Source organism: Aegilops tauschii, chromosome 3, assembly GCF_002575655.3.
Source record: "Aegilops tauschii subsp. strangulata cultivar AL8/78 chromosome 3, Aet v6.0, whole genome shotgun sequence".
Taxonomy (NCBI): domain Eukaryota; kingdom Viridiplantae; phylum Streptophyta; class Magnoliopsida; order Poales; family Poaceae; genus Aegilops; species Aegilops tauschii.
The window spans coordinates 13,281,239-13,296,432 of NC_053037.3; the positions used below are offsets into that span (position 1 = coordinate 13,281,239).

The window sequence follows — 15,194 nt, forward strand, 5'->3', positions numbered from 1 at the left end:
CCTAGCGCCGCGGCCCGCGGTCTAGTTCGCCGTCCCCGCGCGTCGACATCCCGTGGTATGCGCTGCGCCATCTCCCTTGGCACGTGAACGCCACCGTCCGCGCCGGTCTTCGTCACGCTGTCAGGGTTCTTCGCCTACTTCGAGCATCGCCGCCGCCGCCGCCGCTCCTCTTCGGCCGCCGCAGCTATCCCTGTAGCCGCCGCAGCCGCCCGTCCACCCCCTTCATCTTCGTCCAGCACCAGCCCATCGCCAGCGTCGCCGTCATCTACCCCCGACCGCTTCATCTACTCCGACAACCGCGGGCGACATTGGCCCTGTGCCGATTGGCGCCGCAACCGTCGTCGAGTCCTTCTCTGCTGGCCTCTCCGACTTCTTCGACATGGCGTACAGCTCGTGCAGGTCCCAGTCTACGCATGCCCGGTGCTGGCAACACCGTTGCGTGCCTTCGTCCACGACGTGTCCCCGGGCTGACAAGCTTGGTGCGGCGCTTCGTCAACTTTGTCTTCGTCCGTCTACGCATGCCCGGTACTAGCAACACCGGTGCGTGCCTTCGTCCATGACGTGTCTCCGGGCTTGGCAAACCCGCCGCGACGCGTCGTCAACAACATCTTCTTCCCGGCGCACCACTATCGACACCACTACGCCCATGACTAACTCGGCGCCACCTTGCGCCCGCGGCTCCACGGCGACTTCCTCGACACCGGCCACCCCGACTCGACATCGACCACAGCATTCTTCGCATGGCTACCTCGACCACGGCTCCACCACCCACGCTCTCGGCTACCTCGACAACGGCACAAAGGGCTACCGCCTGCTTGAGCAACCTCGTCGGTTTTCACTCCAGCCACGACTCTGCGATGCATCGACCGTTACGACTGTGTGTGTGTGGGGGGGGGGGGGGGGTCAGTCGGCTTGCCTTCAAATTCTACTCCAGTCTCACCGTCTGCGTCGCTACCGTTGTGACTGCGGGGGGATGTTGAGTATAATGTTTATTAGGAAAGACGAGATAGACTAGGATTTGTTTTGGCTTGTCTTGTACTCCAAGTAGATGATTGTACTCCTATATATATGCCGACGAGTCTCAAGCAATACATCCACAATTCCACCAAATCCCTCTCTCCCTTCTAACACACACAATGACTAGCAATGTGAATCTGCTGATGGGTCCATGAGCATGCCAAATATCTAGGATTCATGCAGCCATTGCCGCTGCCTACGCAAGCATGGGAAATGGTAACTCCGAACTTCATTGAAGGGCTACCTCGTTCGGCTTGCTTCTCATGTGTACGGGTTGTTTTCGACAAATTGAAAAGGTACTACCATTTCATACCCCTCTCGCATCTATATAAATCATTGCAAGTTGCTCAAACATACTTTGTGGACGTTTTCAAACTGCAGCCAATGTCATCTGCACTATTGTCAAATAGAGATCCTGTATTTAATAGTTCGGTTTGAGGCTCTTTGTTCAAGTTATCTCCCACTAAACTGAGAATGAGCATATTTAGGCATCCACAAACAAATGGTTAGACAGAGCGAGTTAACCATTGTTTTGAGACTTATCTTCATTTCTTTATCAGTGCATGCCCATGTAAATGGAGCTAATGGTGGCCACTGGCTCCATTCTGGTACAATAGGTCGTACCCAATGGGTGATCAAGACGACACCCTTCTTTACTCTCTATGAACATCAACCATGATGCTTTGGTATCTCGGATATACATCGGTCCTTCCGGCGGCAGATCTTCATACTTTGAACGCAATGCTAAGCCAACATCTTAACATAGTAAGTAATTTCTTGGGTTATATGTACTACGTGGCAACCATGGTAAAGTCGCAGACTCGCAGAGTAAATATTTTCTTGTGTTATGTACAAAATGGTAATAGTGGGAGAGTCACCGAGTAAGTAATTTCTTATGTTATGTGCTGTGGTAAGAGTATTCTAATTCTCAAAAATTCAATCAACCCTCAAAAATCATGAAACTTCGCATGGTGTCATGACATATTGACATGACCCCTAGAGGTTGTGGTAAAAAACATGATAATGTTTCGTGAAAGTTTTCGCGCAGACTGCTTACAAACAGGACCATCCCTGAGGATGAAATTAGGTTTCTAGAGGGAACGTGTCAAGTTTGCATGTGAATCGAAAGCTATTTTGTTGGTTGACCTTGATTTTTTTTTCCACACTCAATGTGGCAAGTGGGGTTTCCGTTTGAAACCCTTACACCACGTCCGAGAGTGTTTGATTTGTACATGAAGTGCACCAAGTTTTGCCATAATGATTTTAAATTTTTACCACACTCTACATGGATCATATGAAGACAGCATGCTAATTTTCGTCAATTTCGGAGCTTGTTTGAGTGATATATTGAAAGAAATTGTGTTCTTACCTTTTTAGTGCTGGTAAATCAGTTAATGCTTAGAAAATAATAAAACAACTAAAAAAGTACTCGAATTTGACCATGGGGCTTCAAATGGTCTGTGTTAATTATAGAAAAGTTTGAATTTGAATTGATTTATAAAAATTAACTTTCAGTGTGGCAGGTGGCGGTTTCCGCTTGGAACCCTTACAATTCAATTTTTTGATTTACTCATCGATCTATTTGTACGTAACAGCCTTCGTAGGAACAGAATTGGTGACATCAGGAGTGAGGCGCTGCTTTGTCTGCAGGCCTTTGACGGGATTCTTATTTCTTAGACGAGACACACGAGGACGGCATGCACCTCGTGTTGTTGCCCCTCGCGTTGTCTGCAGGCTGCAGCAGGAGCGTATATAAACTAGTTCCAACCAACAGCCTTGAGAAAGCAAAGAGCACAGAGCAGGCTTAGCTAGCTTATAAACGCAAGCACGGCCTCAGCTGCCATGGCGAGCACGACCAATGCCGCGGTGATTTTCGGCATCCTAGTTTTTCTGCAGGTGTCGTGCGCCGTTTCCAGGCACCCCGCGGAAGGTAAGTTCGAGCTTCGGCAGAACGTTCCGGCGGTGATGACGGTGAACGGCTTCCAGGAAGGAGAGGGGGGCGGCGGGCCGGCGTCTTGTGACGGCCAGTACCACAGCGACGATGAGTTCGTGGTGTCGCTGTCCTCGGAGTGGTACGCAGGCGGGGCACGGTGCGGCAGGACGATCCGCATCGTCGACACTTCCAATATCGGCATAGACGCCAAGGTAGTTGATGAGTGCGCCGGCTGCGACAACGAGGTGGGCGCCTCGTCCCATATCTGGAAGAACTTCCATCTTGACACCAGCCTCGGCCAGGTGGACATCAAATGGTCGGACCTGGACTCCTAAATCAAACATATGCATGCATGGTGTCGGTCGATCCTTCAGCTCCGGCTGGTGATCACGGTGGATCGAGTTATTTGCTTTCAAGTTTCAGGTTGAAGTCTGTAACTGGGATATGTATGAATCTCTTAATGTGTCAGCGTTATTTACTATTTGCCCGACCGTCTAAGAGGCAGAAGTAGCTGAATAATAATGTGATAAATTACGTGCTCGTATGCATGGTGTATGTGGGTAATCTACTTATTTGTAACCATTAAGCAGTGTAAGTTGTAGCTCAGATTAAGGTGATCTCAGTCTCAGCTCGTTGTCCCTTTGAGCACTACATACCTAGGGCATCTCGTGCCTTAAAATGCCTGCAAACGTCCGGGCCGACGTGTCAGGATCTTTTTTACCACCCAATGTGATGGCACAAGCATTCGCAGACACGTTCGGGTTCCAATTTCCCGCAGACCTAATGCAAATCCGGGAGAGGTTTGAGAGAAGGGGCGGTGGACAGGATGACGCAGAAGCTCGAGGGCTTCTTGGACAATAAGGAGGAGGCATGTGTCAATCGCCATGGAACCAAGGAGGAAAAGAAGGTGGAGAGGTTTGACATCTTCATGGCGGCGGCGAAGAAAGAGATCAACCTTGAAAATCAAAAGACAAAGCTCGACGAAAAGAAGACCAAGCTCGAAGAGAGGTGGTTTGAGCTCGCGGCCGCTTTAGAGGAAACCAAAATGTTGACCATCAAGATGGACGAGTTGGATCCCAATGTGGCAAAGGTCATGCAAGCTGTCCTTGCAAAGATATTGAAGCGCTTGCCGACAGAGGTATCAGAGGCAGAGGCTGCAAGAGCCGGCGACAGGGTGATGAGGGGAGAGGCATGGACAACTTGTCTGAGTGGGCACAATTTACTTGGGTTGAAACTTTTATGATTGGGCACATGTAAAAGCTAATGAACATCCATTGTGTTTTGGTTGTAAAGATAGCATACGGATGCACTTTTATTTGCTCATAAAATTTGTATAATCAGTATTTGCATTTTCCTAAATTTGCAGTTATTTTTAATTCACGAACACTTTTTATAACTTGTGAATATTATCTAAAATTTAAATTTTTAAATACTTGACCATTTTAAACTTTTTTATAGATTAAATGCACAGCTACAAATTTAGTGGAAACTGCACGATCAAATGATCTGCGGGGGTGGACCCCTTCCTCGCCTAATCCCAATTATAAACCTCCACGTTTGCACGTTCCCACCCTGTAACCCCCCTTGGCCTGCAATCCCCTGTATATGTAGCAAAACTTACATCACAGACACGGAAGAGCAGAAAGCTGAAAAGGTTGTTTTGCACACACCCTCCCCACCCCCCCACCCCGTACCAGTGTATCATCTATCTAGATCATTCAGTTTGTGTCAAGATTTGTGCTATCCACAAGTGTCACAGATGCGAGAAAGCATAAAGCTAAAACAACTCCTCAGTAAAACTTTGCAGATCGACTATACACAAGTGTTATTCATTGAATAAAATATTTTTGATTTTTTTATAAATTTGTCAAATTTCATATTCCGAATGAATTGTATCGGTTTTAAAAATGTATGTTGTGTTAGAGATACGGCAGGCAAATCAAACGACCAAGAACGAAAACAAGCAGGAGACACACAATTTTACGTGGAAAACCCCTCCAACACGAAGGGAAAAAATGGGTCCCAGCCAGCAAATCTTCACTATATCGGGGGAGGTTACAAACGCCGGGGATTTATAGCTGACCAACTCATCCCGTGCGGTGGCTTACAAAGAATATATATATAATACAGGTGACCTTAGTCAATACTGATCGGGCCTCGCTCCGTTCGCTCGTCAGAAGTTAGTCTTTATCTTTATAGTTGAATTTGGATTATAACATAACATCTTGCACTAAAAAAAATCCAAAACTGTTCACGTTATAGTACTCGTGTAATGTTGATCTGCAAAGTTTCGAGTTTAATTGTCTTTCTATTTGAGGGAAACAGAAAACATAAATTTTCTTGCATTAACTTTGATGCAAGAGTGGACGTCAAGGATAGAGGGTACACTCCTTTGCGTCTTTCACTACTGGAATCAAGGATTTTGCCGTCTGCCAAAGACCTTCTTTGCCGTCTGCTAGCAGACGGCAAAGAAGGTCTTTGCCATCTGTCATTTCTTTGCCGTCTGCTGGCAGACGGCAATGATTCTTTGCCATCTGCTGGCAAACGGCAAAGAGAAGGGGCTATCTTTTTTTTGTGGGTAAAAAAACCGTTGCCCCCCATCTGTAGCCTTTGAGTCATTCCTCGCAGCACTATGTATCTTATTCTGCATTGCTTTTTTTCTCTGTTTTGTAATTCCTATGTACTCCTGGCCGGTTGATGGCTTTGTTAATTCAAAGTCGGGCTAGGTTCGAGCCTTTTCTCGGGCTCGGCCAATGCCTTTTCTCTAAAAAAAGGCAACCTGACCGGAGCTCGGCGCTCGTCGGCAGCGGTGCGATGGCGGGGACGGGTGGCATCACTACTTCCTCATCGCCGTTTGACGAGAGCTTGCGGCGAATGACCAACAGTGATTTTTTTTTCTTGCAACATCCTCCCTGTTGCATGAAAGATTTCTGCAACATCATTGATGTTGCAAAACTCTCTTTCATAACCCCTATTTAAAGGTGAAGATAAAAAATCCTGCAATATTAGCTCCTTTGCAAAAAGAAAAAAAATCTGCAACAATACCTTTGTTGCAAAAGTTCTGTAACATAAACTCTGTTGCAAATGTCCGAGCACAACATCATCCATGTTGCAAAGCTCGTAGCTAAATATGACGGTCATCTCACATTGAATCCATTGGCTCGTGAGGCGGTGGATCTTTTAAAATTATTGGCTGGCCGACGCATAGCATTGCCCATGTTTCATCTTTATAAACGAACGGTGCAGTTTTCTTTGGTTTCTTTATTTGCGAAGTTTTCTTCGGTTTTACACAATCTCTTTTCCCAAGAGGCAACGTGAACATATATTATGAGTTCTTCTATGCTCAAAAATTTAGAAACAGACTAATAGAAATTTAAAAGTGCATCAGAACACCTATCGATGGGTTGTGTGATCTCTGTATTCCTTTACCCTCTCGACGGCGACCATAAAAGTTTAGATGAAAAGAGTGCATTGTGCATGAACATTTTCATAACTCCATGAATGCTTTCAAACTTCATAAACACTTTTCTAAAGTTTGTGAACATATTCTAAAGTTCATGTCATTTTCTAAACATTTCATGAACATTTTTTATACATACAACGCCATTTTAAAATCCATGATTCAAAAATTTGTGAATTTTACAGAAAACTTAATGAGTTAGAACTTCTGAACATTTAATAAAACACCCATGGGCGTTTTTTTACATTTATTAAAATTATTCAACATTTTTTTCAACCTATGAATATCTTTAAAATTCATGTTTTTTTCAGTGCAAGAATTGTTAGAATCAGAAGATCGTATGGAAAATTGGGCTGCTGCCTAATTGGCTACTAGGTAACGTTGTGCACACACGCTAGTCACAGTACCCACTTGGCACTTTGTATAACATTTTTTCGCAGAATTTTTTTGGTGTACATCTGTACACCCATAACCCAAACCGGAAAACAAGAAGAAGGGGAAAAAAAATCTAGAAAGCTGGACCCGCCAGACGCCGAACTAGGTCGGTCCATCACGGCCGCGGGTGTGCGCTACCCGACGGCGGTGAACCACCCACCGCCACCGGTGGCCGCACGCGACAAAGGCAAGGGCGAGCCGCGAGCCCGAGGAGGCAAACCCAACGCCGGGGAGGAGCTCCGCGCGGGGCCCGGCGCTGCCAACCGCCGGCAAGGGCAGAGATCCATGGCCGGCGGGTGCGGCAGAACCGCGGAATTTCGAGGAGGAAACGGGAGGGCATGGCGTCACCTTGCAATTGCTGGTTAGCTAATTTCTCTTCAGTCAGCTCTCCTACTTACAGTATTTCTCTGTTTCACCATCATTCAGAGTAACCACATAGATACAATTGCTTAAGTCTAAATCTTGTTAAATTCCACTTAGTACTACTTGCTGCTGATTGACATTAACATTTGAGGATTGCACAGTCAATGACATTTCTACAGCACACGTTTCAAGCTATTACAAATAAAAATCTGAAATCTATGAAACAAACCGCGGTCCAACTCCAACCCAGATAGATAAAGACCGAACAATCACAGAGTGCAGGTAGTACAAGATTGTAAACTCCAGTTCAGCAGGGATTTCTACAACAGATTTAGTACAGATGACAAACCCGTCATGCAAGAAATCAAAACTAACTCGTCACGTTGCAACCACAGAAAATGTTCAAACTATTCAGGGAAAGACCCTCACGAAAATTAGTAGGCGCGGACGAGCGCGTGCGCTCCTGGTATCGACAGCCATCGAATTGGGTTTGGGGATGCCGGAAGTACGTTGTACTGTTGGCTCTGTACGGCACATTTAATAGGGTATACGTACATGGCAGAGTTGGGCGTTCAGACGTCCGTTTGATTGTCACGGCACGGGGGAATGTACCAAGGGTTAAGGTGAGCCGCTTTTGCTGTTTACGACCGGCGTCACGGAAGCAGTGCTTGTGCGCTCCAGCGAGGAAATTAATACAAAGTACTAGATAAAAGTGGCTACAAAGTAGATAAAAGTGGTCACATGGGAATTCATGATTTTTTTTCTCTACAACACATGGCAATTCTTAAAACACCCCTACTATTTTTACACCGTGAAAAATAATTTTTTTTTGTATGACTTTGCAGGCAAAACTAGATAGTGGACCAAGGCAACTTCAAAAATTTCTGTTATGCTTTTCATGTCATGACAGATTCACTTCCCTATATATGTTTTCTAAATGATGGCAATTAACGACATGGCAAAATTCATATATTTTGTACAATAAATTTGACGTGCTATGTTCCATTTTTTTTTTGATTGTAGCCACAAGTAAAGATGCCATGGTCACTACAATAAATTTGCCGTAGTCAAATATTTTTTAGCCATAAGTACAATTATTGAAATGTAATATGAACCTTAAATTGCCCATCCCAAAACATCAGAAAGCTTTTCCATGGCTAGTTTATAGCTAAAAAGCAAGTAATTTTCATTTAATGAACAAATATCACAAATTAACATGACATGGCAGAAACATCTTTATTTTTTTTTTGCCATGACATGTCTATATATGTATTACAAAACTTAAGCTAGCATGGCAAGAAAGATCTTGATTTTTGCATGGTAACTATATAGATGTAGAACAACTACGTAAGGTGCCATGGAAAAAACATATTGAAGTTTGCCATGACTATTATATAGATGTAGTACAAAACTTGAACTGCCCATGAAAAAGAAAACAGATAATTTTGCCATGTCAAAAATATACCTAAAAAACCAAGTAAAATGTCATGTCATGTACATAGTTGGAGGTGAAGAAAACATCTTAAGTAGTCAAAGCAAAAATATCACAACATGGCAAAAATGACAAATGTGTGTAAAAATTACCATGACACCACTTGCCATGATGTTGAGAAAGACAAAACACAGCAATTGTGTAGCATGATGTGTACGCAAATATGTGCCATCATACTCTTAAAAACAATGCAAATCATGGCAAATTTAAAGAAATTTTTTTGTTTAAAAAGATGGCAAATTTAGGATTTTGTCATCGGCACATGGAAAAAAAAGGAATTTTGTCTCTAGAAACACGACAAATTTAAGAATTTCCATGCTACAGAAGAGAAAGTTGCCACATGTTCGAGAATTGCCAATGTATCTTTAAAAAATATGCCATGGTTAAAAAAAGATAATTTGCCATGGTAGCTACAATGATGAGTACAATTTTTTGCATTTTCCATGGTCCGATTCAAAAGAAAAACCTGCATTTGCCATGGTCTGATTAAAAAATGAATACCTGCATTTGCCATGTTAACAAAACATGGCGATATATGTTAAGGTGCCATGGTCGTATAATATTTATTTTAACATTTTCCATGATTAGAAAACACAATTTATTTCGAGAATTGCCATGAGATAACTATAATTTTGTTTCAAGATGTTGCCGTGATTTAGAAAGCAGAATTCGTAAAATTGTTGTGTCATAGTTACAATTTTTCTAAAATTGGCCATGTGATGGGAAACATGATGTTCCGAATTTGTTGTGTGGCCCATAGAAATTCTTTCAAACTTGTCGTGTTATAGAGAGAAAAAATTCGCTCACGAATGCCATGGACCACTACAAGACATTTTCAAAAAATTGCCAAGGTAGATACAAATCAGCACACACTACTACAACGCGTCAGATGCTATTTGCAAAAAAAAAAACCCCACTTCAGATGCCATCTTCCTGTCAAACCCTCATGTTTTTTTTTTAACAGAGAAAGGCGCCAAAATCGCCATATATTTCAGCTCATGCACATAACACAGTGTGAATTACATAACCCTGCTAGGGATAAAGAAGAAAAGCTTGTATTACAGAGCAATGCTTCCTCAAATGAGCTGAGCAAAACACATCTAAAGATATGTTTGAGCAAAAGCATTTGAACCTTGGTGTGTGTGTGTGTGTTCCATTTGTTGGCGGCGGGGGTGGAAGACGAGTGGGGAGAGAGCTGTACAAATCGGATGGTACATGCAGTCCAACCATCCTGTCCCAATGGAACGATTCGTCAATTCCCGTCACTCAACGCCGCGCGTCGTAACCCCGCTGTATCGACCAAGGCATATATAATAACTACGTACACTTTTAAACCCACCCCGTATTTCCACGATCCATTAATATCACCTGCATGTGCACGTTGTACTATTGGTCCGCTTACCAGGAGCACGCGAGCTCGTGTGTACTATCGCCGCTCTCAAGACCCTCATGATTACAGTCCAGAAGAATAGTAAGTCTTACATGTATCAAATAATTAAACAACACCGAAGTCTTTTATGAAGCATGGATGGAGGGTTTTCTATCCGTACCATGTTTACATGGACTGAATGCGAATATCAGGAACCCCCCGATGCTTGCTGATTGCCTGCCTGAGCGCGGCTTCGATACTCTCCAGGTCCCAGTTCTAGCCTGCAGCGTATACTGATGAGGAGTAAAGTCGTTCTCCTCGTATATATTCACCTTGAATGACACGATGCTTTCCACATGCTCGATGCCCTCAAGTATGTCACCACCTTGCCGCTCGATCTGCTTTTGCGTAGCACTCCACAGTGAGCCTCTGAAGCTTGTGCATGGCCATGGCCTCGAACACGAGGCAAATTGCGGATCGAGAGGAGGAAACGGGAGGGCGAGAGGGCACGGTGTCACCTTGCAATTGCTGGTTAGCTAATTTCTCTTGAATCAACTCGCTTACTTACAGTATTTCTCTGTTTTCCCATCATTCAGAGTAACCACATACACTTGATTAAGTCTAAATCTTGTTAAATTACACTTGCTGCTGATTGACATTAACATTTCAGGATTGCGCAGTCAAGGACATTTCCACTGCACACGTTTCAAGCTACAAATAAATACTTGAAACCTACGAAACAAACCCAGGTCCAACACCAAACACATTGTACAAGTCAGAAAGTCAGAGAGTGTATCATAGAGTACAAGTGCAAGATTATAAACTGAAGTTTTGCAGGGATTTCTACAGTTAATTTAGTCCAGATGACAAACCCATCATGCAAAAAATATAAACTAACTTGTTGTAAATCCAGAAAGTGCTCAAATTATTCAGGGAAAGACCACCCTCATTATTACAGTCCAGAAGAATAGTAGGACTTACAAGATTATAAACAATACTGAATTCTTACATTTACGACAATAGTTCGACCATAGTGAGGTCATAAATGTATCAGAAGAGCTACACATGTTCATTTTTATTTAGATAGAGGTACAAACACGTATAACACATGCTTCTGGAGATCTTCCACACCCTGGTTAATATTCCAGACCTTTCATTCAATAGGTTGCAGCACAAACACTACCTCCTTCAGAGAAATTGGTTATTCTTCATCTGTTTTCTTTGCGAAGCTTGCCCACTTCACAACCACAAATACATAAACTTGATCGTACACCTTGTCGAAGAGCCGGAAATAAGCAATTCTCCATGTCTTCTTGAACAGCAGTGCACAAAACACCATCCAGAGCCCCACCACAAATCCTAGCACAAGCCCAAAGTAAAAGGTCAGTGGGTCAAATTCTTCCTTGCTGCTCTCGAGATCGCCATGGATGTAAGCATCATTTCCAGAACAATTCTTGTGGACAGGAGGCCCACAAAGTCCATTGTTGCCGATGTACATAAGTGTCTGGTTGTCCATATTGAGGGTGTCAAGTTGGGGGCCAGAGGGTATCCTTCCAGACAAACTGTTGTAGGACAGGTCCAGGTAGCTCAGAGATGTCAGATTTGTCAAGCTCGATGGGATTTCACCATAAAGTTTATTCTGAGAGAGGTCGAGTGATTCTAATGACTGCATGGCGCCAATCATGTTTGGAATTTGTCCACTCAACTGGTTTGATGATAAATTCAAATTCATTAGTGCAGCAAGCGAAGTGATGTCTGTAGGAATTTTACCAGTCAAGGAGTTGCATGATAAATCAATGCTCACAAAATAGGCAAGTGTTCTATGATATATAAGTTGCTGCCCTTTTGTATTTACTGACAATATTTGTCCTAAGCTATCAGCTTCAAATTCGGTAGTACCTCCCATGGAATCAACTTCAACTTCAACCATATACCTGGATTCCTCTTGTAATGTTGTCATAAATGTTAGGTTTGACAGATGCCGAGGTATTGCACCAGAGAAGTTGTTGTGTGATAGATCCAAGTATTGAAGATGCCCCAACTTTGTTATGTTGACTGGAATATTATCAGAAAATTCATTGTGGCTCAGTACGAGAAAACGTAAATAGACCAGGTTTCCTATCCATGTAGGTAATCTTCCAGAGAACTTATTCCATGACAGATCCAAGAACTCCAGACTTGTGTTATTCTGCAAAAATGCTGGTATTTTTCCTGATAAACTGTTGTTGCTGAGTATAAGATTCTCTATGTTGTGGGTGTCAAAACATTGAGGAACTTCACCCTCCAAAATATTGTTCGACAAATCCAGATAAATCAGTTGTTCCAATTTGCAAATAGATTCTGGAATGTAGCCGCCAATTTGATTTGAATGCATACACAATATTTCAAGTCGTGGCGCTACAAGGTTTGATGGTATTGTTTCTGAAAATGTATTGTTGGAGATGTCTAACAGGGTGATGTTTGTTGGCAACGTAGGTATTGGTCCAGTAAGCCGGTTCGAACGGAGATAGAGTTTTTCAAAAGCCATGCTATCCATATGTGCTGGCAAGTTGCCACTTATTTGGTTGTTAGAGATGTCCAGATATGTGACATTTGAAAATGCGGACCAAAACCAATCAGGAAACTCACCCTTTAGAGAAGTGGTTGAAATGTCAAGTTCAGTGATTTTCAGCTGCTGAAGCCAAGGTGGAAACAGAGGACCCATCTGGCAAGATGCAAACCATGCAGATTCCAGTGTAGAGGGAGCACGCCAATCTGAATTCAGGGCAATCTTGAAATTGTTTAAAGACAAGTCTATTTGCTTCAAACTTGTTAGATTTGCCAAGTGTTCTTCCGTGATCACACCAGTAAAGCTATTGTTGCTTAGGTCCAGAAAAATCAAATTAACAAGGGAGCCTATTTCAGCGGGTACACTTTCATTGAGATGATTACTTGAGAGGTCCAAAATGGTCAGATACATCAATTTCCCAAACTCGGCTGGTATACTTCCGGTGAGGAGATTGTCACTGAGTTCAAGGGAGGTTAGACATGTTAGATTCCCAAGCCATGGTGGTATACTTCCGGTGAGGTGATTGCTAAAGAGTTCAAGGGTTGTTAAGCGTGTCAAATTCACAAGCCATGGTGGTATACTACCAACAAGGTTGTTTCCGCTCAGGCTCAGTATCCTCAACCTGGTGAAGTCACTGACCAAGTTTGGCAGAGTTCCAGTGAAATTGTTGTATCTTAAATCCATCTCCTGCAATTTTTTCCGTGTGCACTGTGGCAAACTCTCCATCAACACTGCTATGTCTCCATTTATATAATTATAAGAGAGGTCAATGATTTCCAAACCGCAAAGATTCTCCAGGTTTCCTGCCATCATCATATGAGGGTTCCAATTTTCTGAAATATCAAGCACCTGAAGGTTCGTCATATTTCCTAGTGTGTCAGGGAACTGGCCAAATAGTCTGTTATTTCCAAGGTCTAGGTACTTGAGGCTTGTCGCTTTCCAAAACCAACCAGATGCGAGTGAGTGCTCAAAATAATTATTGAACAAGTCAAGCTTCTCAAGTTTTGTAAGATTAACGTGCTGAAGTGATTGGTTTGCATAATCAAGAAGACAGTTAGAAAGATCTATAACCCTCAGAGATGGAATCATATTCAGGGTATGAGGCCAGTCAGCTATCCCTGGGAGCATTACTCCCCTCATGCTAAGGAACTTCAAGAAAGGTAGCTTTGTTAACCAGGTGATATCCGTTGAGTACATAGCAGGACAATAACCAAGGTCAAGATACTGCAACTTAGACAGATTACCAAGATGAGAAGGCATCCTACCGGTAAATGGTATGCCAGAGAGGTTAAGGTATCTCAAGTTCCCCATGGAACCCAGCAAATGAGGTATTTGGCTATTTGTCCCTAGTAAACAGTTCATGCTGAGGTCGAGGTGCTTTAGACGCTTCAAGGAAAGTAGAGAGGGACTTATCTCGCCGAACAAAGCACTGGCATCAGCACATGCATCATGGTAGCCATAGTGGTCGGGAGCCACATTCGGATTGCGAAGATGGAGCTTGATGACATGGCCAGTTCGGTTGCTGCAACTGATGCCTCTCCACCGGCAGCAGTCCTGTCCTTTCCACGAGGCGAGGAGGTTGGTGTTGTTGCTTGTAATGCCCTCTTTGAGGGAGAGCAAGGCAGCCCTCTCGGCAGGGATGCAGCCGCCGTCATGGGCGTGCTGATGCTGGGGTTGTAGTGCACCATTTGTGAAGAATGGAAATATGCTTATGGTGATGAGAGTGAGCAAGAGATTGGTTGTGCGAGACATGCTGGAAGAACGAGCTGTCTAGCTGGGGAAGCAAAGCATGCACACTAGAGTATGCTACAGGCCCAGTTTTATTAGTATTTAGGTACGTACCAGAGCCATACTACCGGAGATGTTTGGCCAGAATATACCTAGACTCATGGAGTCTACGGTCAAAGTAGCCGTCCTTCAGGGAACTGAATCAAGTTTGGTTCAGACAAATTTGTGGCCAGACTATGTTAGGAGTCACCAGCCACTCGACTAGTTGCCTGACTGCAACCACACGGTACTGTCAAAATCACCCATTTCGGTTGTATCTGAAGCGTGCACGCTGGAGCAGGGCTAGTTACTATTCCAAATCTGACCATTTTTTTTTCTTTTTTGACAATTTCGTTGGAAATCTATAGTTTTGAACTTCAAACAACATACAAGAGCAGAATTAACGGAATGTGCCCCAAGTAGCACAAAATGACATACTTTAGTCTGTAGCCCCAACACTACCTAGCCGGATTTTGAACCGTGCTCAAAATCACAAGCAGAAGAAAGAAATGCTGGCAAAGGAAAGCAGTGGGTTGCCGCATTGTATGCAACATTCAGGCAACTGTTGGTGAGTGGTAGAAGTTAGAACATGGATTGCGCTTCGCAACTTACTTAATGGCATATTGAAGCAGGCCTCTCACTCCTTATTTTGAAGCCTGAAATTTGGAAGGGTCCTGTTTGGAGAAACATCAAGAATCTGATCTGTAGAGCACTCCCAAGTCACAAGTTCATCAAAATGCAAGGTCTTTCTGGCTAATGAAAGGAGTTACTGCACCAGTGGCTTGTGGTGAGCTGTTTTCCTGTTGCACA

At 43.5% G+C, this 15,194-nt stretch overlaps 2 protein-coding genes across 2 annotated transcripts; one reads left to right on the forward strand and one right to left on the reverse strand.

Annotated features, from left to right (window-relative positions):
• Positions 1-2,859: 2,859 nt before the first annotated feature.
• On the forward strand, positions 2,860-3,285 carry LOC109775533 (putative ripening-related protein 6). Its single transcript, XM_020334269.1, has one exon. It carries the CDS (start codon positions 2,860-2,862, stop codon positions 3,283-3,285), a length of 426 nt encoding a protein of 141 aa, XP_020189858.1.
• Positions 3,286-10,997: 7,712 nt separating this feature from the next.
• LOC109775536 (receptor-like protein EIX1) lies at positions 10,998-14,406 on the reverse strand. Its single transcript, XM_020334271.4, has one exon. The coding sequence runs from the start codon at positions 14,367-14,369 to the stop codon at positions 11,271-11,273; it is 3,099 nt and encodes a 1,032-aa protein (XP_020189860.1). The 5' UTR covers positions 14,370-14,406; the 3' UTR covers positions 10,998-11,270.
• Positions 14,407-15,194: the final 788 nt, after the last annotated feature.

What these genes read in the sequence shown, in the direction of transcription:
- LOC109775536 (XM_020334271.4), bottom strand. Translation starts at nt 14,369, where the DNA reads ATGTCTCGCACAACCAATCTCTTGCTCACTCTCATCACCATAAGCATA.
- LOC109775533 (XM_020334269.1), top strand. Translation starts at nt 2,860, where the DNA reads ATGGCGAGCACGACCAATGCCGCGGTGATTTTCGGCATCCTAGTTTTT.